Genomic DNA, 25,332 nt, shown 5'->3' with positions numbered 1-25,332 from the left:
ACAGCACATGACCTTCTCAGTCGTAGTTATGAGATAAGGTTTTCCGGGCAGCAAACTACAACATCTGCGATCTACTATTAGAATGTAACTCCCGTTCGATAGTCTCATAAAGAGTGGTTCTATTTGTGTTGCCCGTGTGCCTAGCTGGTGACATGAAAGGTTATTTGAAGACCCTTCACAGGCCCCATGTAAACTAATACCCTGACACAGAAGTGTACCACTTAGTGACATCGCACAATTATTGCCACTAAGAAACACTTTCTGGCCTTTATTACTGACACAAGCATGTGTATAGGGCAAGTTCCATGCTGACTTAATGTACCCTTTACCCATCTTTTCATACTGGCCTGCCTGTATATATTTTTGGCAGTATTGAAACCTGAAAGTAGATATTGGAATATTAATTACCCCATGTATTATCCATTCAATGACAGGTCGTTCTGACATTGTCAGTGGTAATCTCTCGAGTTTCTCAATGCTCAGGATTGTATAATCAGCACCCTTTTGTGCCATACTGATTTGTTTATCAGTAAGGTTAAAGATATTGAATAGTGACGTTGTGTTGATTAAACGCCAAGGCACATAGCCTGACCGCAGATTCTGTAACGTCCAGCCAAGCTGTATAATAGAACGCAATTGGGACTGACCGTGTTGTAACAACAGTAAGTCTTGCGATATTATGTCGATTGCTGAAGACACAATGCTGTCCAAAGAGTATATTCTGGAGGACAGAGTCATTAACCCATTGTCCACTACAGAAAGTGATTTTTCCAAATTAATACGGTCAATTTCCCGTATACTTTCAGCTGTCTCAATTTGAGTTATTTTCCAGGCTTCGTTATAAGCTGCATATACAGAGGCCGCTATGAAACGTTTTTGACGCTGTTTGCGTGGTCCTATAATGAAATCACGCAAGTCAGCACCGTCAGTAAGTAAAGTTAGGTGTTGCTTAATTTCTGCCAGTGTGGATGTTTGTAGCCATTGAAGGCAGAGCTTGCCCACACTGTACGTAGTAATTATCACTGGGTGTTGTCTTTGGGAATATCTAGGGTCTGGCCTGGTCAATGTGAACCCCTGTATTTTGTTCAGGAATCTGTCTTGACAGTTATTTGTATCTGTGGGCCAGATCAACCATTGTTTCCAATCAGGATGTGTTCTGTTTTGGTTTAATATATAGTTTACGTCTATCTCATCATCTATAGAGCTATTGCTGTTCATTGTTGGCTTTGGAATAGACGGTTTGTTTAAATCTTTGATTTTGGCTAGGCCAAGACAAGTAGTTTGTTGAATGGTGTCATTCAAAAATATAATTTGTTCTGGGATCATGCAGGCTCTAAACAATGATTCTATACCTTGTACTTGCCATTCTTTTGTACCCCAAACAGTTTTTGCTTCAACATTTTTGTTCCAGAAATCAAAACCAAATGTATTCATTTGCTCAAAAAATGAATCTGAATATATCAATTTTGTGTTTGTAAGCATGGTCTTTGTACCTGTCTTATTTGACAATTTGAAATAAAATGTTTCTGCATTACTTGTGTTGAACCCTGAAAAATATGAATATTTGTCATAAAAAGTTCTTGAGCTACCTTTTGGAGGGGTTGCACAATGTTCCCATTGATTATAATTTAAAACATTTCTAGGTTGTGCAGATTTATGTACATAATGGTTACCATAGTGGTTGTAGCAGAACATCTCATCATAATTAGACGAACCCTGCAAATAATCATGTTCTGTAAATTTAGCAGACATCACTAGGTCAGACATCATATCATTAATACTTTCAAAGTCCCAATCATCAGCAAATGAGCTTGGTTTTACAAAGTCATTCAATGAGATCTTAATTTGATGTGGATACTTCAGGATTTCAACCGGACCATAGATTTCATAATCAGTATTGTCCCATGCTACCCCGCCGGGTATAGGATTGGCTGTGAAGTTGACTGAAGAAAGTTCTCTTTTCTCGACGTGTGAAGATGTGTGTGGTTTGAGGACCAAGTTGATTTTCTGGCTTGCTGTGTCCATTTTAGCATATTTTCCCTCAATGAAATGTCCCAAACATAGTACCATGATGAGCCAAAGTATGAGGATAACTGCACCAAGGGCCACCCAAAATTCAATCCATGGAGAAATCAGGTAGGTTTCTTTCAGCTGTTTAAAAAGTTCCTTAGCTTTATCTTTAAAAGTTTGTGTTGATGGCTGTTTCTTAGATTCACTGAGATCTTCAGAGGAATCATCGAAGTTTATGAAGTAGCCGGATGCTGTTCTGTCAATTGTTCCAATTGCTTCAGGATTACTGTTGGCTTTATTAGTGTGTTTTGTTGCATCAGCATAGTCATCTGTTACTTCATTGTAGATTGGTGTGTCTCGACTAAATGTTTTCATTTGGGTTTTTAGAGGTGTAAGTTCCATTGCTTTGTTGCATAGTCCTTGTTGTTGTTCTGTAGGCATTTCGAATGTGATTAGCCTCTTGGTTTGAACCTCTGTATTTGTAGCAAACCTTGGTGTTCTACTACTTATTGGGAGTCCACTTGGCCTACTGTTTGTTATCGGCCACATGATTGTGGTTTTACCAGGTCGATTGATACAACTCTGTTCTCCTTTTTACCAGCAAGGGGCGGTAGTACTACTGATCTTGTCCCGTTGATAGACAAGACAGGAGCTGCTTTTCTGTAAGAAGGCCCAAATTCCTTCTTTACCGCGATCTTTTCTCTGACTAGATCCCCGACTTTTGGAATCCAGACAGGCCTTGCTGGGACAGGTGGTTTTTCTTCAGTGGTTGTTGGCTGTTGTTTCAACTTTATGTTGCTCAGGTCTTTCCTTGTTTCGTTTAAGTCCTGCAAAATAGCCAAACGATCTTTGATATCAAAGCTTTTTTCTTTTACCACTGAAGTCTGACTATCAAGATCTAAGATCATCATCCTAGTCCCGAACAATAGTTCGTACGGACTGAATCCCATCAGAGAATTTCTTGGCAGGTTATTTAGACTACGTTGGACACTTATTAGATGTTTGACCCACCCAGCTCCCGAACCTAATACCTTTGCTGTTATAGATTGCTTTATGCCTTGGTTTTTTCTTTACACCATCCCGTATCCCTCAGGAAGGAAGTGAGAAGAGTCCCGCTATGCAATGCTCATTTGGCCGTGCTTCCCCATAAGCTCGAGGGCTAAAAAGGGAAATATTGGTCAAAACGTAGCATGCTCCTAGCGTATATGCCATTCTAGACTTGCAAATCTTTTTATAACAGTCCAGGCGTCAGCCGAGTGCTGGGGTCTATATTATAAGTGAAAAGTAGTCTATTTATGTTAATATGACGCTTTTTTCATGCTGGTTTTATTGACTATTGTCAAGCCCTTTTGGAGTGAAACGCCATGGTAATACACCGTTTCTCTCGCCGCTGCGATCTCTGTTGCAGTCTGGGCAGTTTTTTACAAAAATGTGGTGATGCAGGCTCATGCCTGGCCACCAGTACACTGATTGTAACTCTTCCAGAGAATCTTTAAGCTTGAGGTGACTAAGACCCTCACCCATATGTGCGTCTGCTATTAACAAGCTTCTCCTGTCCGTGTTTGGAATTACTCTATCCCCCACTCCAGGGATTCGAGCAAAAGGAACGGAGTTTGCATCGATTATGTATGTATAATTGAGTGGATAGTTGATCGGTAGCGCTGAGCAGTCACCTTTTGATGACGTTTTCACTGCCAGCACTGTTTCACCGTCAATGTATTTTACTGCACGCTTTTTCCTAGCTACGGAAGCCGATTCAGTTGCTACCGCTGTGGCTGTCTCAGCCAATGAATTCCCTGCAACGTGAACGCCATCACGCTGATGACTCAGTGAGTGTATCACGTGAGTCTTTGGTAGTTCTTTCTGTAAAAGAACTATTTGTTTCCAAAGCACTTTTTGCATTATTGTTGCACCTGTGTCATCTTTGTAACCGTTTTGAATCCATTTCTGCAAATCGTTGTTGTATGATTTGACGCAGTAATAGGAATCGGACACTATAAGTGTCGGGAATTCGCGATCCGCATTATCTAGCGCCATTTTTAATGCTATTACTTCAGCCTGTTGTTCTGAATTATTCTCTACTGAGTGTGTTTTCGTTAATAGAGGTCTTAGTTTACCTCCGCGCCACACTTCTTTTGTAATCTCACATGTGGGGTTGTATGCTTGGTCCCCCCAAACTGAGGGTTGGGCATGTCCGTCTGTATAGATTACACAGGCGTACTGTCGTAAGGGCAGAATGTCGATTGGCAGAGTGTATGTTCTTTCATATTCTAGATAACTTAGGGGTATATTATCAAGGGGGTTTATCTCCGCTTTTTTGGCTTTAAAAGCCAAGAAAGCGGAGATAAAATTATCTCCCTATTACCAAGCTGTCGCTAACACCAGTTAGTGACAGCTAATAGGAGATAGCGACCATCTTGGGCCCCGCTTTGCATGTCAGTGATATTTATCACTAATGACATGCAAAGTGGGCGTGCCAAGATGTTAGTGACTGGAAACAGTCGCTAACATCGCTATCTCCTATTACCAACTTTTGGAAATATTCGCGCTAAGCGCGAATATCTCCAAAAGCTAACACCTGCCCTGAGCAGTTCTTCACCATGTTATCCAATGGGAGGTGGATAACATGGCTAAGAGCATTTGCTCGATAATGCATGAATATCGCTGACTTTTCAGCGATATTCATGCATTGCGGCCGTTTTTTATCGCATTTGCGATAAACCTTGCTAATAGCAAGGTTTATCTGCGATAAAAATCGCCGATGTGCGGCGATAATTTTTGTCTCTAAACAAGTTAGAGACAAAAATTATCGCTAGTTGTTGGTAATATGCCCCTTAATTCCTTTAATTCTGGATCAAAGTAGTATTTTACTTTGTCCGTTGTAATAGAATTCACCCATTGTATCCATTCTGGATTCAATGCTGTTGTTGGTAAATTACATGGGGTTGTTAATGCCTCAAAGGCTTATTCTGCTGTTCTGACTGTGATACGTCTACCGTCAGCTTTGTTTTTTTCTCTAGCGATTGCCGTTTGAACTGCATGAACAATATTTTCTTTAATACTGAACTTCTTTTCAGCTTCTGTGTACAAGTGTGATTTGTATGCAATTGGTACCTTTTCTCCCTCATTAGAGGTCAGGTATGTGAATCCGCATCTTCCTGGGATGACTCGAATCACAAGGTTGCGTGTGTTATCACGTGTTTGTAATTTTGTTTTAATTAACATGTCTGTTTGTAAGGATCTCAGAATTTCTGTGTGTTTTTGAGTCCAATTGATTCTTTTAAAATCTGGTTTTATTAGATCATAAAGGGGTTTGACCCTTTCTGCGTAATTTACAATGTATGTTCTTCCGAAATTTAGGAAGCCTAGAATTGATTGTAGGTTTTTTAGTGTTCTAGGTGCTTGGAGTACAGCACATTTCTCTAGGAAATTGTCAGCCAGGCTTTTGCCTTCACTTGATAATTCATATCCTAAAAACAGGACTGTTAGATGGGCAATTCTTGACTTTTTAAAGTTGAATTTGTAACCCTCTGCTGCGAACCCAAGTATTATGGTGTTCACTCTCTTCAAGTGAGTATCCAAGTCATCATCTGTTAGATAGATGTCGTCGACATAAGATAATGCCTCGTCATCATAGGTTTGTAGTAATTCTGTTACCCTCGCTGAGAATAATCCTGGGCTGTTCTTGAACCCCTGGGGTAACCGACAGAATTTTTTTTTGAGCGCCATTTATTGAGAACGCGGTCAAATATCTGCTCTCTGGTGCTATATTCTGACAAAAGAATCCATTAGAGACGTCTAATGTTGTTTTGTATTTTTTGCGCACTATGTTGTTCATTAGTGCAGCACTATGCGAGTTTTGCACTGCAAAAGTTTTGCAACAAGAGTTTAGGTGTCTGTAGTCCAAAACAAGACGATATGAATTGTCTGGTTTGGAGACAGGAAACAAAGGGTTGTTCATTTGTGAGGTGCAAGTTTCAATCACCCCCTGGTATTCAAGTTGATCTAGGATCTCTTTTACCTGTTTTTTAGCTTCTTGCTTAATTGGATACTGCCTCTGTGCAGTAGGTTGTGATTTTAACTGGATTTTGTGAGGAGGAGAATCCTCATCCCATCCTACATGATTTTTATATAAAGCAGGAGCTTGAGCTACTGCCCACTTTCTTGCAAGTGTATATTTTTTATGAATTGGAATATGATTTGAGAAGGCAGGCATAATTATTTCTTCGCCATGTGGGCACTCCCTGACAAACTCTGGTGGCCAGTCTTTTTCAGCTATAAGGATGTCATAGCCCTTGGAGAGATTATCCCAAAATAAACCCCTTATTTTTCTAGTCTTATCCCCCTCTATACGTAATGTTATTTCATATATTTTGTGAGGTTGGCTAACTCTGGTATCTGCAGTTTCCACCTGAATGTATTCATTCGTGTCCACTGTCTCCAGATGATTCATAAGGACTTTGCGAGCTATGCTCACTTCTGCTGCGCTGTCTAGCATTGTCTGAGCCCATTCTCCGTTTTTCAGTTGTGTCCTCAGTATTCTCGGCATTGTTGATTACTTTAATACTGGCTACCTTCTTTTTTGGAAATTGTAATTTTTTATTCAGATGAGCAGGTTCCTTGTCTTTTGACTTGACGTGCTCTTCCCTGTGTTCTGATCGTCCTCTTCTCTCCGATTTCTGCGAGGAAGTCTGAAAAGATTGAGAGGGACGTGTATCAATTTCTTGATATCTATCAGGTTTTTTTATATTATCCCTATTTCTAAGGTTGTATTTTTTCCCAGAGGGCTCACTTTGGGGAGACCTGCGTCCTTGGTTCGGAGACCTTTCTCTCCGCCGAGGAGACCTTCCTCTGGACTGGAATCTTTTTTCTTTAGGATTGGATTGTTTATTTCCATCCCAGCTCTTTTTTTGTGTTGTTAAATTATTTTTAATAAATACTTTTTTAGGACTTTCAATCAGTTGGGGTTTTACCGGTATTCCACCCAAACTATCTCTACCTAGTTCCTCATAGGATTTTTCTATAATTCTGGCAATTTCAGCAGGTTGGTCTGCTATATTTGTCTCTTTTAGCCTCTGGCGGATCGCCACATTCGCTGCTTCTCCCTTTATGTTAGCTAGTAATATTGCCGAGACCTGCTTGAAGTCTTTCAGTAATTTCATACCAAGAGTTAAAGCGGGTTCTGGACCGTATTCATCTTGAATTTGTTTTAGCACATCTGGTATTACTGACATGGATGGAACACCATGCGTTTTTGTGTAAATGGAAGCAAAGACTGTACCCCAAGTGTCACAGTCCTCCACGTGTGGTGCGATTCCCATAGGAAGACAGATAGTCAGAATCCTGTGTTTCTCAAGAGGAGTGGTGTCTGGAAATACCGCCTCTATTTGAGTGATTTTTTGTGCTAACCAGAATGGAATTTGTTCCCGTTTAGCTGGTACTTTACCTAGGCAGGACTGTATGTTCTGTGGTGTAATTTTATTTGTGTTCCCCTGATGAGGGGTCAGCTGTGGAATTTTAATTGCTGGTTGGACTGTTGAAGTCTGCATTACATATTGGACTAATTGTCTATGTATTTTGATTAATTGTTTTAGCTGTATTAAAAGTTCTGGTGCAGGCATTTCTTCAATGTCTGGATGTGGAGTGTATCCGGCTAGGACCGGCCACGTTGCTCCTGGTCTACCTAGTGGACCGAGCCTGGTGATGTGAATATTATGTTTTAGGGCGCCATTAAACAAGAGCAGGTGCTCTTGGAATTTGAGTGGTACTTCCACCTCCTCGAAAGGAATGTACTCATTTGGAGGTTCCTCTGTTTTGTAGTAGTGGAAGTCCTTTGTTACAGCGTTTGCTGCTGGAAAGTTTATCCATGAATAGAATACCTCTGTCTGCCGATATTCGTGTGCCTCAATTACGAATATGTCAGTCCATTTTCTATAAGTTTTAAAGTTATAGATTTTCTTATGTTGACCGGGATGAGTATTATATCCGGGTCATTATCCTGCATAGTAGCATCAGCTGCTAAGAGTTCAGCTGCTATTCTAGCTGTCTCTCTTTCTTCATCACTGTCTACCATTTTACCGACAGGAAAGTTATTCCGTTTGTTTGCAGATCAGGTTTCTTATGGAAACAAAGATTAGATGCACAATATTTTGGAACAGTGTATCCTTCAACGTTGAATAAACCAAGAACCATACATAGGAGTCTCCTCCTGCGAGGTTTGGCGGATATGACCTTTCACCCACTCTAGACGTCTTTGGAGTATTATGGGAAAAAAGGGGTTCTGAGTGAAAAAGCACGACTGAGTTACTCTAATTGTCTTGCGTTAGTTTTATCGCCTATCCAAACGTTTGGGCGCCATGTAGTGTAGTTCCTATTATCCCAATAGGCTCTGCACATTGGAATAATACCTTCAATAGTATAGACCTAGGGCCGAGGTTAACTAGGTCTTCTACTGACGATATTAGACTTAAAGTTTTGTGTTTGCCAGCTAGCTCAGAGTTCACTAGAAACTTTCTCGAATAGGCAAGGAGGAGTTTAACCTCCCTGGATAGACAAGAAGGGATTTAGTTTCTGACAACCATAGAACATGACAACTTTGCTCTCCCCTAATCAAGAGTGTATCTCTAGAGTCGTGTGAAAACAAAAGACCATTTATTTTACTCAGTCAGTTCAGTGCATTCTTAGTTTCACCAGATTGTAGAGAAAAGGAAGAGACGGGCGTGTTCAATAAAAGATGTTATTTATTGATCAGTCTCTTTTCTCGTACAAGAGAAATGAATCGATATTATTGCAATACTTATGGTTAAGTAGAGTGCATACAATAAAAGCAGAATTATAAAATAATACTGTAAAAGCATTGATATGGTTTCTAAGCCATATGATATTTAAAATGGATAAAATAGATACATACATATATACATTTGACTAATCGTACTCAACTGGTGCTTCTAACCACGCCTACCCCGGTGTACCTGACCTAAGCCTAATACGTGGGCGGGAGTAGATAAGTAGCAGTTTAAGTTAAGTTTGTTTTGCCAAGGGACTGACTCAAGAATTCTCTGCAAGGGGTTATTCAGTTCTGTACCTGAGATCTAGAATGGTTGAGGGCTGGTATCTCTTGTCTTTGGTCTTGATATTCCAGCTGCCTGCAAGGGCTGCTTGGAAGCGCCGGAGCTGGATTTCTCGGCAGGAGAAAGGCAGCGTCTCTTTCTCAGCGCGTCAGGACGGCGGGGCAGCGCCTGTGAGCTTCGCTCTCTGCTGGGCTCCTCGGCAAGTCTCGCTGCTCCGATCTCGTCACCACCGCGTGGGTTTGCTTAAGGCAATGTCGGTAATATTTATACCTGAAAGGTGCCGAGATTGACGTAAGGATGGACATATATACGTCAATAAGGATGTCATGCGAACTGGTCGTTAGCACATTCTTTACTGAAGTTCTCGGTGAAATCAAAACAATGGCCGTAGGGTTTTTCCCAGGTTGTCATAGGTTTGATTTGTTTTGAGAACTCTGTATGCCTTATCAGGGGCTGGAGGAATAGTGCTTGCCTAATTAGATGGCATGCCTTATGACCTAATCAGATAACACGTTTCTGTGCCGTGGTGTGGCTTAATCAGATAACGTTTTTTGCACCGTGGGATGGCTGCTAGTTAATTATTAACCGGACCAGGGTCAGAAGTAGGGGGATCGATACAGAACCTATAGGAATACATCACACCGTCATGCACTAAAGGTATCGGGCAGACACGGGGCAGTAAGGGCATTTCTCCAGTGAGCGGATAAATACAGGACTTGGTCCAATTGATGGTCAATCCAGAGTTTCTCCCGAAGGAGCGCAACACGTCAAACAACACTCCCAGTGATTTACGAGGGGAAGTTAAGTACAACAAGATATCATCTGCATACAATGAAACACGATCTTCATATCCCGGGGACCAGCTAATGCCCTTGAGCGACGGCTCCCATCTAAGCCACGCGGCAAGGGGTTCAAGAGCAAGTGCGAAGAGCAACGGTGACAACGGGCAGCCCTGTCGCGTGCCTCTGCCAAGAACAAAGGACTCCGAGGCCCTGCCATTCACCACCACTTGAGCCAATGGTTGTTCGTAGAGGAGCTGGACCCACCCGATGAAACGCGGGCCGAAACCGAACTTCGAGAGAGCGGCCCACAAATACGGCCATTCTATTGTGTCAAAGGCCATCGAGGCGTCCAAAGAAACCAAGATGGCCAGCTCACGAAGTGCCCCCGCCCTCGCCAGAACGCCATTAAGACGGCGAAGGTTGAGTGCAGTATTACGGTGGGGGATAAATCCCGACTGGTCTGGATGTACTAAGTCACCAATTACTGTAACTAGACGATTCGCCAATACTTTCGCCAGAACCTTAGGCTCAACATTCAGAAGCGAGATTGGCCTATACGACGAACACTGCTCACGGGGCTTCCCATCTTTATGAATGACCACAATGGACGCCAATCTCTGATCCCGGGGAAGGAGTCCGAGATCTCGCGATTCCAAGAACATTTGACGTAGATGCGGCGCCATCTTATCCGGGCACAGCTTATACAGCTCCACCGGAATACCATTCGGGCCAGTGGCCTTACCCGAACGAAGGGAACGGATAGCGAGCGCTATTTCATCAGCGGAAAAATCCGCTTCCATAAGCTCCTGGTCAGATTCCGAGAGGCTAGGCAGCGCGATATCTCTCAATAGCAAATGTGAGTCCTCCTCCGGCCTGTCCGAGACCGGCGCGTAAACTTTCTGGAAGTGCTGAGCAAAAACCGCGACTATCTCAACAGGGTCCACAACCCGCGAACCGTCCACCTTTTGCACAATAGGCACAATCCTATTCAACCACTATCTCTTGTCCAACCAAGCAATCAACTTCCCGGCTTTATCACCAACATCATACATTCGCCCCTGTTGTACACGATACGTCATCCTGGCTGCATCTGTCACCAGAGCCCTGTAGTCAGCCTGTTTAAGGGCCAAAACATGCAACTTCTCAGGTGTAACCCCAGTTCCCAAATCTTCCTCCAAAGCTGTGATTTCATTTTCAAGGCAAACAACCTCCTCATTCTTACTTTTCTTTGCGCTAGCAATCAAGGATAGGGCCTGACCCCGAATCACAGTCTTATAGGCCTCCCAGAAGGAAACGGAAGAGGACACCGATCCCATGTTTTCATTAAAGTAGTGTTCCATGCATTTAACCACTGCAGCCCTAGTTCTGGGGCTGCGTAGGTGCCAGGGGTTGATTGGGGCAACACGGTCCTCCACTCCCAAGGACAAATCAATCCCAAGCCAAAGTGGAGAGTGATCCGAGATCCCCCTAGCCAGGTGTCGTACTTCCGTTACGGAGACCATCTGCACCGCTGGCACTAGGATATAGTCAAGCCTCGAAAGGCTACCATGCACTCCCGAGTGAAAGGTGTACTGTGCCTGTCCAGAGTGCAGTTGCCTCCAGCTATCCACTAAACCCATCGCATCTAGGAAATCACCCAACCATGACTGCGATCTCAAGAGAGTTCTGGGGGGGTTACGATCATCATCGCCACTAACCACTGAATTGAAGTCGCCACCCATTATCAACATGCCTTCGGGGAAGCTCAAGACCACCCCACCCAAATCAGAGAACGTAGTGGACTGTAGACCTGGTGGGACATAGACAGAGAGTATGGAAATCGTCTTCCCCTCCCATCGCCCCGTAATGGCCGCGTATCGGCCACGATCGTCAAGCACGACGTCATCTATCTCCAAGGGGAGGGAGTTACGAACCAAGATGCCCGCCCCCCTCGAACCCGTGGTGAAACCTGAGTGCGCCACCAGACGATACCCCCTCCTATTCAGCGCATGGCAATTGTTCCTTATCAAATGAGTTTCTTGAAGCAACACAACATCGGGTGAAAGACGTTACAAATACTGCAAAACTATCCCCCGCTTGATCCTATCACCCAGCCCGTTCACATTCCAACTCAACGCCCTCAGCCCCCTACCCCCATTATAGAAATGTAACCAGTATCCCCCCGCATAAAGACAGTCACGTCCAGCGAATTATGCATTGAGTAAACAAAGAAACAGAAGCCCCCCCCGCCCCCAAGAGAGTACCCAACACCCCCCCCCACCCTGCACCCCTGCGTCGATCCAAAGAACTGCCCCAACTTGCAGTGTGCCTGTCGCCCCATTAAACTAATCTACGAAAAGAGAGAAGAACCCCTTAGAGGAGGAAGAAACCCGATCCCTCCCACCCCCGGGTAGACAATATACAAGTGAGTCCCCTCCGGTGGGGACTCACTCCACCCGTTCCTCCAGGCCACCTTCAGCACCGCCGGACTCATATTGGACATCCCACGCCAAGCTCACATTACCGGCCACCTGAAAGACCTCCACTGGCTTCCCGTCAACAAGAGAATAACGTTCCGTCTCCTCACCCACGCTCACAAGGCCCTCTACAATCTAGGACCCGAGTGCCTCAACACACGACTGTCCTTCTACTCACCGACCCGCCAACTAAGATCCTCCAATCAAGCCCTCGCTGCAGTCCCACGCATTCAAAGATCCACCATGGGTGGAAGATCTTTCTCCTATTTAGCGGCCAGAACCTGGAATTCTCTCCCCACACACCTCCACCTCACCCAGAACCACATTTACTTCAGGAAGGAACTTAAAACCTGGCTATTCGATAAATAACTCACCCCATTCCCCAAGTGCCTTGAGACCCTCTGGGTGAGTAGTGCGCTATACAAATTCCTGAACTTGAACTTGAACTGTTCAAATCGGTCGCGCTGCGTCGGCAGAGTATCAAGCCAGTCACTAGTAACCTCCGGGCGATCAAAAAATAAAGTGCGCTCCTCATATTCGACCCTCAAGCGGGCCGGGAACAGCATAGCGTACTTTAGGCCCATGTCTCTGAGGCATCGTTTCACACCCGTGAAGCTCATGCGCTGTTTTTGCACTGCCTGCATGAAGTCTGGGTAAAAACTAACGGATGCATTGTCAAATTTCGTGGGCCCTCCGGTGCGTGATGCCTGGAGAATAGCGTCTCTGTCCCGAAAGTTGAAGATCCTGGCTATAATGGGCCGTGGCGTCGCTCCCAATTTAGGCCTACCACCTGGGACTCTGTGGGCACGCTCCACGGTGAAGAAGTTACTGAGGCCCTTAGGTGCCAAGTGGTTCAGCACGAGGTCCTCAACCAAAAGATCCGTAGACACTTCTTCGGAACGCTCCGGAACGCCAATGATGCGGACGTTGTTTCGCCTGGCCCGGCTCTCGTAATCATCCAGCCGACGAGCAAACAAGTCATTAGACTTCCGGAGATTGTGGGCCTCAGTCTGAAGGTCCGAAACATCAGTAGTGAGACTTGCTGTTTTAATGTCCAGTGATTTTACCCGCTCATTAGTCTTTGCAAGATCTGTTCTGATGAGGTTGACCTCGATCGCCACAGTGTCTATCTTCGAGGCCAGTGTCTCGTACTGCTGGCCCATGGAGGTCCTTACACTGGCAATGGTGCCCATGACGTCTCGCAGCGTCAAGTCATCTGTCGCAGGAGGGTCCTCTCCGGATTCACCCGGGGTTTTACCCAGCCCCCCAGGGGTGCCTTTCGGGCGGGCGAAGCGATCAATGGTATTAGACTGAGTGGGGCCCCCTCGGTTCGTGATCCTGGTGGCCCGCTTCTCGCTCTCAGGTTTACCCGACATGGTGGCCAAGGAGTCCTGGCAGACCTCTGGGAGGGTACGGCGAAGGTAGCTCTCTATAGTTCCGCCGTGTACAATCGAGAAATACGAGAGGCAGGAGATGCGCTGGGGGCGGGCTGCAAGGTGCGGGCCAGCAGTACTGGCAGGCAGGAACCACGGAGGACAGTGACCAAAACCGAAACCGAAAGTACCACGAGGGTTGCGATCAGACCTCAGTGACCGTTGTTGTTCGATTACCACTCGGGTACTTTGGCAAATCGAGACCGTGGGTGTCCGCCGGTGTAGGCCATAAAGTTCGAGATGCAGCAAGTCCGGTTCCCGGCGGCCAAATCGAATTCTGAAAGACAATTTCGTGTCAGCAGGGCTTCTTCTAGTCGAACCCGTCGTCTAAATCAGGATATTGAACAGGATAGTCGTAGGAGGTGGACGGAGTCTCGGGTGCCCTGTGGTCACGCGTCCATCTTGGATCCGCGCCAAGCTCCTCCCCTGTTAAACTATTTTTATGTTAAATATTAATTTCATATATTTATTTTAAATGTAGAACAAAATAAAAAAAAGCTACCATATTATTAACTTAATTTTAAATTGTAAATCTGGGCCTCCATGTGTTTGATGATGTAGGTATGAAGGCAGACTGCTAATTGAAGTCTAATTATGCTGGTTCCTCTCACCCTTTGCCATTAGAAACGGTGTTGTCGGACTGTTGCATGACAAACCAGGTCTCCGGTGCGTCACTTTTTCCCATGTTAAAAGTGACGCATCGGCGGCGCAAGACCTTCATAAATAAGGCCCAGAGTACTTTTTTGCAATTGATAGTAATTTCATTTCATAGAGACCTGGTTTGTCGAAAAGAGGAAGTTCCTAAATATCAATCACCATATATATATTTCCACTTTATGCCTTGTTTTCATCTATAGGTGCATCAGAACACTGCGTGTAGAGCAGTGCTTCATTTGTGAAAAAATAAGTGCCTTGCCCATTCTGTTTTTCAGGAGGCCAATGCAGCTTGATCTACCCAGAGCCCATGCCTTTGCTATGCAATCTCAGTATCAATGCTAACAATTGATACATCACAATGTTCTATAGCTGCTGCCTCTGGTGTAGTCAGCAAACAGATTGCACCATTTGTTGTATGGACTTTTAGATATCAGCTAGAAGTGAATTCTGGGAGCTAACATCAGTACAAGTCAAACTACAGTGAAACTTGTTTGACTCCAAAACAACAACAGAGGGGATGGTTTCCAAACCATGAAGGTTTATGAATGAAGTGGTCAAAGTTACAGGCGTTATTCGTTTGGTAACTCATCAGTAAAGCATAGAATTCCATAAAGTTAATCAATCTAACTGGATAAGATCAAGACCATAGTACTGTAAATTGTTAAATAGTGTGAAAGCAAAGCAGAGATAGTATCAGTTCCATAAAGGAACATCCCTCAGCTACCTAAAGCATTTATTAATTACAAGGGAAACCGATAAGCAGAGGGTGTCAGTCGGAAGTGAACAAAATAAGGGTTCCGGGAAAGTAAGAGGCATAAGAGTTCAAAAGTTTAGTTTAAAAGAACAGGGAATATGAAAACTCAGCAATTTATTGGGAAGGTCTTCTCTCCACAAAGCAAGGACAGGACCTCCTAACTATTCTAACAGATACAATCAATTCATTGTATTGCATATCCAGAACGTCTTACCACCAGCTCCTCTGAAATGGAACCAACATGGTTTCTCTGTCTCCATGAAACAGGTAAACTCCTCTCATCCAGCTAAAGCTCACACAGCTGCATGACCTTGGATGTATGATTGGTCCAGACTGCATGGTTTAGGAAGATCTTTCTCATCCCCACATATGGTGTAAATCTCAACTTCCAATTATCCTATCTGCTCTAAAAATAAGCTATTTTTCTAATTAGTGTAGGTTATCTTGCTCCAGCAACGAGACGGAAAACGTAAAAGCACATTTCAAAATCAAAATTCTGGTTAACAGTGAAAGGTTTTTGAGCAGCTAAGGCTACTTCCACCTAAGCCAACGTTAAGAATGCACATTTGTTTAACGGGAATATTCTGTAGCCTTATATGCCGCTACCAGGGACTTTAACAGTTGTTAAAGTTCCTGAAGTTTATAGGCCCGAGCCGCAGGCGGTGGCTTATAATGAGGGAGAGGACCTTTATCAACTGCTATAGCCTGAAGCAGAAGGGATATCATGCTATCAGAACATTCCTCCCACTGAGGGTAGAATGTTCTAAATTATAAAGGGAGAAACATGAAAACAAACATAGAAATGTTGGCGTACCAGATTTATACCAGCAAATAAAAGGCCGAAGCTATCCCATTTTGTTGATAGGAGCTCTTAACATTCCAATGTGTTAATATAAGTAAAATGATTATACTTAAATCACACACAGTGTGGCTTCTTTATACATTTGTATCCACACATTAACATATGGAATAACATTTGAATAATAAAGATTAGAAAGAATACATTTTTCGCAGCTCTACTATCAACCATCACGCCGAACAATGTGACAATTCAGTGTATTCCAAATTATCCAAGTTGTAAAAATAGTCAAAAGTGTCCTAAAAAGTTCTAAGCGATAAGAACAACCAAGGAATCCATAAAACTATTTTTTAATCATGATGCAAAACTGTTGTGTAAATCGTTGCCATTAAATTTGTTAAAGACTACCAACCCTTTAAAATAGAAAGTTTTTTACATTTTAAAATGATTAGCAATCCTACTGAATGTTCAAAATTGACCTAAGTAAAAGCAATAAGTAAACCCCATGCAGGTATTTGCCAAAATCAATGAGAAGAACATTGGAACACAAATGGAAGATTGCTCGCTCTCCACTTCCTTTAAAATGTTCATTAACACCTTAAGTTGTCCAGAATGTTGGCAGACATTGCTACTGAACAACTGCAGTACTGTCTGAAAGTGATGTCAAAGAGAGCCTTGTATGAACATTCTATAGGAAAGGCCATGCCAACACACAAGCTCAGGGCATTTAAGGTAACATGCACGGCAGAAGTCCTTCCACTGCTTAAACAACAGTGCGTAGAGTCAAGTAATCAGTGGGATTGAACAAATGTGACAATGCCCCACTATCTCCACAAGTCAAATATCAAAGTCAGGGTGGAATATAACTTCAGTATTATGCAGATCTCACAAATGCAACCTGGGGGGAAATGTAAATGACTCCGCATTGATTTGCGCTATTTTAGGAATTTCGCATTACGCTTCTTATGCAAAATTATGCCATGATGCCATGTTGCGTAATTATGCAGACAACAACACTTATAATGCAGGAGCGCAAGAACAATGCAAGTGACCAGAATGCAAGTTAATTTTGTTCACTTCACTTGTGTTTTTGACCATTATATTTTAGCACAAAATGCACCCTTGTGTCCAAAAATGGACACACATCCTCTGCTAGAATATAGCGCCAAATGTCAGAATTTCATGTTTTGAAATTAAGTGTCATTTTATATAATTTTCCTGGAATTCTATGTAATTATGTAAAAGCAGATTAAGTTATTATCTCATATCCCTACTCAAAAGTTGTGTATACAAAGTATAGACGGATGAAGGTTAAATATGTGACAATTCTTTCTGCGAACAATACCTTTTAAAGAACTAATGAAGCACATGTCATTGTTTAATTATATTATAGTGAGTCACAGGATCAGCACGTGATCAGATTTTCAAACAAGTCTAAAAGACAGATAGTCAAGTGTTAGATTGGTCATCTAAGGAGTCTACCATAATGTGGTCTCACATATGGAGCCATATAACTAGTGCACTGGATTTTGCATCAGTACATCTCCCCACTTCTGTATTAGTAATACTAGGGAATCAATGATTCTGGGTAGTTGGGGGAAATTACCAGGGGTATCTTGAGGGTACCTTAAGAAATTAAGAGTTACTGGGGGAATTGGGGACACCCCAAATAATTTCCCCAATAATACCCCATTTATTCCAGTCACAGTCAGACATGCTCAGCTGCTGAAGTATCTGAGTGAAACACTATGGCTTCAAAGAGTTATTGCAGATCTCGTAATACTAGAGGCCACCGAGCCAACAAATTCACAGGGAGAGTCGTCCAATGGTCTGGAAGGCTCTAAAAGCTGGTTGATGAGAAGAGCCCTGAAAATAATTTGCCATGTGAATCATGCAACAAACATCATGTAAATATACAATAAAGTCTCTTCAAATTTTTCAAAAATGTATTTCTTTAACATACGGAAGTGTTTCACCTTAGTACATTAGATTAAGTCACTGCAACTAGAGGTATTATTAAAAGTGACATTTTAAAAACATTTGATTAAAGACATGCCTGCATCCTCGCTGCCCGTCTAACAATGCCATTCGTGAACTAAAAGGAAAATCAGCATTATGTGTACCCCCTGAGTGGTGTTGATTTTCATTAAAGGTGCAATATTATAGTCAATTAAATAAAAAAGCAAGATTTTTTATACAGTGCACATTCTGAATGCACATATTTGAAGGCACTCTTGTATCTTATATTGAAAAACATATTTGCCTAGGATCACTTAATTTGCTCATATGGGGAAGTCAAAATTGTTTGGTACATAGTTCTGTTGCCTGTTTTACATCAAAAGGACACTACTTTGTCTTGAATTTATTTTGTGGTGCATGAGGTTATGTTCTGAGTGACACACAGCAGCCACATGCAAGTTTGGCTCTTTTTGGGTTTTAGGGTCTAAGAGGACCTCAAGTTGATCCAGAGCTAGGGATTTGGCTTCAGCTGTAAGTGGATCACCTATGTGTACTTAATGCTGAAGGGGTTAGTTATCTGAAGCATATAAGCAGTTGTTTTGCTTGTGATAGTAGTGTCTCGTGTGTTGTGTGACCCGTATGAGCTGGTTTGGGAGAAATAGTTTCTATTTAGTTATATGTGGTTGTTCTTTCATTCACTCTTTATCTTACTAAAATATCACCATACCCGGCGGGTATCCCATTAGCAACATGAACTGTCGTCTCATACAATTAGACTGCTCAGATGTTGAAAACTATAGGCATACTGCTTACTTGTTTTTTTCATTTTTATTTTTTAGAAAATCTTAATGATAACATAAAACTTTTAATTTAGGTTATCTAGATTTCCTACAAGTAGTACATTTGAAAGCAGTTTCTAACCTTTAAAAATGACACTGCAGTGGAACTAGTGTTATAAATAATTTTAACAAAGCTGGAGATTTTGCGTTACATGCTGAGAAAGGTTAATGCCAATTCTGGATTTGTCACATTTACATGTAGTGGCTGGGGAAAACGTATTGGACAGGTAAGTGAGATCATATGGCAGAAGATATTAAGATATCTAGTGTATACAATATATTGAGCATTGTTGTTTTTTCAAGTACTGATGATTGTTATTCTTATCATTATTTTGTATTCTTATTTGTTTTATTATTAACCATGTAATTATCATGCATAATATTATTATTATTATTATATTGATCTTATTCATATGAATAATCATAATAATAATATATACTCCTTATAATGCTAATATTAATAATAATAGCAATAATAATACAGAGGTTTGGGCTACTATATTATTGTTATTATTATTAATAGTATTTTTGTAATTCTCATCATCATTATTACCGTGGGTGTTGTTGTTGTTATTATTATCATTACTAATAATAATGATAATAACAACACCAAGACATCAGCAAAATACTACTACTACTAATAATAATGTTTTCTTTTTTATTTAGCATTAACTACCCCAGATTTGCCATTTAGTGGAGCTTCCAATGGCATGTGATAGAGTGAAATCCTTTTCCTTGTTTCTGCAGGTTATTCCTCAGGAAAATGACACCAAGTCCAGCCTGACTTACAAATACATTATTCACGAGGACTCTGTACCCACGATCAACAGTAACAATGTACTGCAGGAGGAAATTGACACTTTCGAGTGGGCGTTGAAGAGTTGGTCCCAGTGTTCAAAGCCCTGCGGAGGAGGTAACCAAATCTCCTGTGGTTTACAGAAAACTGTCATATATTTTTCTGTTCATCATTAAAAAATTATAATGTAAAGGAGCATTGGGGGGTTTATATATACAGAAAGTGGATCAAAACAAGATCCTCTGTTTGATATGATTGTCTGACCTTGGTGAATGCACAGATGAACATAAGCATGTCACTGTGGCTTCGAACAAAGACATGCTCTCTTAAATAGGACTGTGGGAAACAGCATATTTTCCCATAAGAAATATACATATTTTTTGTAAAAAAACGTAATGCAGTATGGCCTTATGGATAATTGTAACATGAAATACAGGCACAATGTATTTTCCTTACACGATTTAAAGTAGGGTGCGGAGCATTGGTAGCTCGACAAATGCTGCCTCAGCACGTTACCAGTTTCTGGGAGACACATGGGGGCATATTATCAAGAGAGGTATCGCCGCTTTTTTGGCACCTAGCGCCGAAAAAGCGGCGATTTTATTATCTCAATATCATCAAGGACTAGCTAACAAGCGTTCACGAGTGTTTCCTAGCGACTTTGCATTTCAGCAATCAATATCGCTAATGACATGCATAGTAGGCGTTCCTTTGTAAAACAACATTGGAATGCTCGCTAACACGGCGTCGCAATATTAGCAAGCCATGCAGCAGACCCACGAAGCGATATAAATAACCGCTCTAACCACGGTTATCGCAGGAATGTAACTACTGCTTTAAAAGTGTTAGGCATACTGATAATGGGGGGTGGATTGCCAGGTTAGGTCCACACTCTCCTATTAGCAAGCTTCTCCTTAGCGCTATAAAATCATTGCTGGATTTCACGTGCTATTCCTGAGAAGCAGCCTCTATCGCTGGAATTACATCGCCTGTTAGCAAAACGTTGATGATACGTCGCTACCACTGCAATGTAATCCAGCGATAGAGTAAATCATGCTAAGCGTAATTTGCAATAATTATCGCATCTCCTAGGTAATATGCTCCTTACACTTTTTGCTTGAGCAGGTCGTCCAAAGGAATTATTACAAGAAAAAGCACAAGGAGGAAAAGAACAAAAAGTACACAAAATAAGTAGCGAATTGGATTTATTACTGTTTGAAGTAAAGAAAAGAAAAACACAGTGGCAATGAAATCCATCTAGAGTATCCTGAGAGTGTACTTACGTATTTCCTAAACTGAAAGGGTCACACAAATACGGTTTCCAAAGCCTCATTGTCAGCCATTTTGAAGAGGCAAATGAATATCAAGAGAAAACCGAAGCAAGACTCTTGTGCTATAGAAACAATGCATAAATGGTAGTTAAACTAAGTAAATGGATGGGATTTATGGTTGCATCCCTATCATCATCTTCATAATGAAATGTAGAAAGTAGCAAATAGATACTCCGAACAATTTAAAGGCAGAACATATCTCAAGACACAATAGTATGTGCAGATGTAAACCCGCATTTTTGTGCTATAGCCAGATATACACAACCAAAATCGTAATACAGGATTTCTACTTGAATTATGCATGATAATTAACATGCAAAGACAAGACTAATTCATCTCCATGCAAAGGTATATGAATCACACATCCTTCAAATCAATTTGTTTGAACCTGCTTGGAAAGCCTCTTCACTCTTTATTAATCATACTCTCTGTTGGAGACCCAAGATAAGGGAAACACTGGAAAAAGCTTCTGCGGGATTATGTCTAAATGTCAGGGAAGGGATTGAGTGAGATCTGCCTGGCAGTACCTATGGACAGTGCGCGTGATACAATTTCTTTGCAGGTCCTACTATCATTAAAATCCCATCATGGAATTGAACAGCTGTGAAGAGAGTGTGGAAAGGTTGTCCTTTTGTTTCAGTTCCACTGGCTGGAATCTTTATTAGACTGTTTTTTATTTTTTGACCCATGGCACACTTGGGATGATTATTTCCAATCTTTTTTTATTTAGTTTCACTATTTTAATGTTTCCTTGTTTAATTCTTGTTTGCAAGTTTAAAAACTCTTTATGTCCCTGCAAGCTTCATCCTACTGCATAGAAAATGAAGAACCTACACTGATACACTTGATAAAATAGACTCAAACACCTTGAAAGAAAGTCTTCAGCAGACCTTGATTAGGATGGAGTGGACAGGACGAAGTGAATGAGAGACTTTTCTGTCAGTAGGATGAAGAAATATCACCTCTGAGTGTGGAGGTAGGGAATACCGAGATTCAGAAAGAGGGAAAGAGAAAACTGCAGGGGCTAGGCAACAAGGTCAGGTATTAGTAAATGGTTTTATGTCTGGTTGGGTAGCTGGATTGAGAATGTCCCTGTCTTCTGTGAGGCACGTGATTGACTCCTGGTGATGGATCAGTGCTATGAAACAAATATTGAATTATAGCTGGGTTACTGTGAAATACAGGGATGCTTTTCAATGAGGAACTCTGAGTGACATCAAATAGACAAGGAGCACAAAATTCAAGTTGTCTATATATGATGTCACTCATAACCTCGAGTTGAAAAGCATCACCATAATTCACCTTTTGCTCATCTATAATTTTATGTAATGTATGGCCCAAAAAGTCATCTGCTCCTGCTTTCAACTGATACACCGGGGCAGTGGAGTAATGGAGGAGCTATACATAACATGGGGGCATATTACCAACAACTAGCGATAATTTTTGTCTCTAACTTGTTTAGAGACAAAAATTATCGCCGCACATCGGCGATTTTTATCGCAGATAAACCTTGCTATTAGCAAGGTTTATCGCAAATGCGATAAAAAACGGCCGCAATGCATGAATATCGCTGAAAAGTCAGCGATATTCATGCATTATCGAGCAAATGCTCTTAGCCATGTTATCCACCTCCCATTGGATAACATGGTGAAGAACTGCTCAGGGCAGGTGTTAGCTTTTGGAGATATTCGCGCTTAGCGCGAATATTTCCAAAAGTTGGTAATAGGAGATAGCGATGTTAGCGACTGTTTCCAGTCGCTAACATCTTGGCACGCCCACTTTGCATGTCATTAGTGATAAATATCACTGACATGCAAAGCGGGGCCCAAGATGGTCGCTATCTCCTATTAGCTGTCACTAACTGGTGTTAGCGACAGCTTGATAATAGGGAGATAATTTTATCTCCGCTTTCTTGGCTTTTAAAGCCAAAAAAGCGGAGATAAACCCCCTTGATAATATACCCCATGGTCTCTTCTTCCTGACCAAAATGTGAAAAAAATATCTTGTCTGCAATTCTTATCAACTCCGGACTCCTTCCCTGTCTTCCTTCCCCCTCCGGAAGCTGTGCTTTCTGCTTTCAATAAAAGCAGACAAACAGTACTGCGCTGACAGGCTCTCAGGGAGCTCTCTCTGCCTGGACTGAAAGGACTTTATCGTGTAGCAACATTGGGTATTCAGTTTTGCTATTAACTGTTGCTACGTCACAGCACTGAATTACTATATTTAGAATCTGGTGTAAATGGTATGGAATCCACGACTAACATTTTTTAGCACTTTATTTTTAATGTGAAATATACAGTAAAATACAAGCAGGATGTAATGTACTAAAAAATATATGACCACAAAAAATATAACCATGAACACATCTGTAGTATTTTGTTGTACCAGTTAACGCACCATATCGTCTTGTGTATGTGGACTCTACACTCCATCCCCCTTATCAATTTCTGAAATATTGCCGCCCATAATACTAAATTATATACAAGTTTTGCATAGCTTCTAACAGTTTTTCATCCTGATCAGCAACCCACTCACTCAAGTCCCTCTTCCATGAATTCGATTTGGATCATGCAGTTTCATCCAGTGGATAATGACTCAGTGTTTGGTCAACACCAACAATATGAACTTATATGTAGCCGTCTCCTTAGGTCTGGGTATAAGATTAAGTAGACAGTGATTCACTGTGAACTGGACAGGTATGTGGGTGATGTCTGCTAGACTAGGCACCACCACACTTCAGAATGTTTGTAATTGCACATAGCTCCATGTCATACGGAGAAAATCTGGTCACTCTTGTCTTCGTTTTGAACATGCACATGGTCTGTCAGGGTCAATTCTATGGAGCCATGAGGGAGACATGTACATGCGGGGCACATAGTTAAAGTGCATTAGTGGAAAGCGGGCTATGCTTGAGAGTGCCTTCGCATGTGTGTGAGTTAACCCCCAGTCATTATCTGCCAGTGGTGATTTCAAATCAGTATCCCATTTCTGACAGGCTGGGGGATCTATTATTTTCCCGTCAGCCTTTAAAGCCCTGAATAGAGAGGAGTTTGTGTGAGTGTGATGCCCCATCTATAAGATTGTATTTACAATGTTAGAGTCCAGGGATGTTGACAGGAACCCTGACTAGAGTTCCCTGGCTGTGCTGGAGAACTTCACGTATTGCAAAAACCTGTCCAGGTCCTACCCCAAATTGTATCTGCACATTTTCAAAAGAAATAAAGCTGTCAGTCAGTATATGTCTCCCAAAGTCAAACATCCACCCTCCTCGAATTGAGAAATTGCTATGTCCCAGCTGATTTTGCAGAACGGCTCTAGCTACCAATTCTCCAACCATCTGGAGAAAGGGGTGCGTCTCTCCTATGAAACCGGTAAATCACTGCATCCCAAACAACTGCAGTGTGCTTAATAATAAACTGACAGAATCCTGGTGTATCTCTCCCTTTCATCAATGTAACCGATAGGGGTTCTTTCTCCTAACATCCCTGTAGGAGCTGCTTTTCTCAGTTATCCTATTCCGCACACCAGCTAGACGTGTGCCGGAGCTTAGCTGTCTTATAATATAGTTCCATGTCTGGGAGGCCCAATCCACCCTCCTCTTCATCCCGTCTGAGGACTAGCCTACTGAGGACTGGCAATCCCACCCTGCTTCACTTACCAGACCAAACCAGGGAGACTAGAAGTGAATCTATCTTCCGGAACGTGGGTTTTGGGGATCATACATAGCACGTTCTGTAAGCGATAGAGGCATTAGGGAAAAACATAAATTTTTCTCACGGTCCTGAAGAATCGCCGCTGATCATTGCATGAAATTTTTAGGGCGAGAAGCATGTCGACCATCTGGGAGTAGAGTATGCAATTTGTCACATTAAGAACAAAATACGCTACCCCTCCCTTATTATTTTATTCAGGCAGGGTCCCTCACAGAATAAAGCCTTTAAGAGGATTCCCTCACCTGTTTTAACATCACAACACACGTCTACACCCAACTAGGCTCCTCACACCCACTGCACCCTTACGGCAAGGAACAAAAGATCTCAGAAAAAGAGCCCCTTTAAGGGTGCCCTTCGGGCATTGCAGCGCCGGCCCGACAAGGAGCAGGCTCAAATGATGAAGCATGACAGCTAGCTTGCTGGGTATGTGAGAGCCCTAGTTCCGAAAGGAAGAATTCCTCTCCTTGACCTCCTGTAATACATTGCCAGAACTCACTAGCAATGGCATTTTAATGGTGATTACAACATCACCTAGGAACTTCGTACTCTTTTCTTTGTTAAATGCATCTAGGGCTTGTACGTTGGACCTACTAAAGCCCACAAATGTGTCCCTCCTCTTTGTTAACATGATCAGTAAGCTAAACCAGACTGTTGTCTGCATGCAGAGACATTATACACATAAAAAGGCCCACCTCGATCCCCCAATCGCTCAGGACCTGTCTTAATCTAATCC

General features: G+C 42.2%; 1 protein-coding gene across 2 annotated transcripts in view; it reads left to right on the top strand.

The window, feature by feature from the left end:
- The window catches only part of LOC144818519 (A disintegrin and metalloproteinase with thrombospondin motifs 3-like), a 641,954-nt gene that overhangs the window by 541,084 nt on the left and 75,538 nt on the right, over positions 1-25,332 (top strand). For both annotated transcript variants that reach the window (XM_078676013.1, XM_078676012.1), the window contains one exon: positions 19,507-19,672. In XM_078676013.1, the coding sequence (XP_078532139.1) occupies positions 19,507-19,672 (166 nt within the window). The remainder of the gene's footprint in view (positions 1-19,506; positions 19,673-25,332) is intronic.

This window comes from Lissotriton helveticus, chromosome 2_1 (assembly GCF_964261635.1).
Source record: "Lissotriton helveticus chromosome 2_1, aLisHel1.1, whole genome shotgun sequence".
Taxonomy (NCBI): Eukaryota; Metazoa; Chordata; class Amphibia; order Caudata; family Salamandridae; genus Lissotriton; species Lissotriton helveticus.
This window is presented reverse-complemented; position numbering and strand designations above follow the sequence as displayed.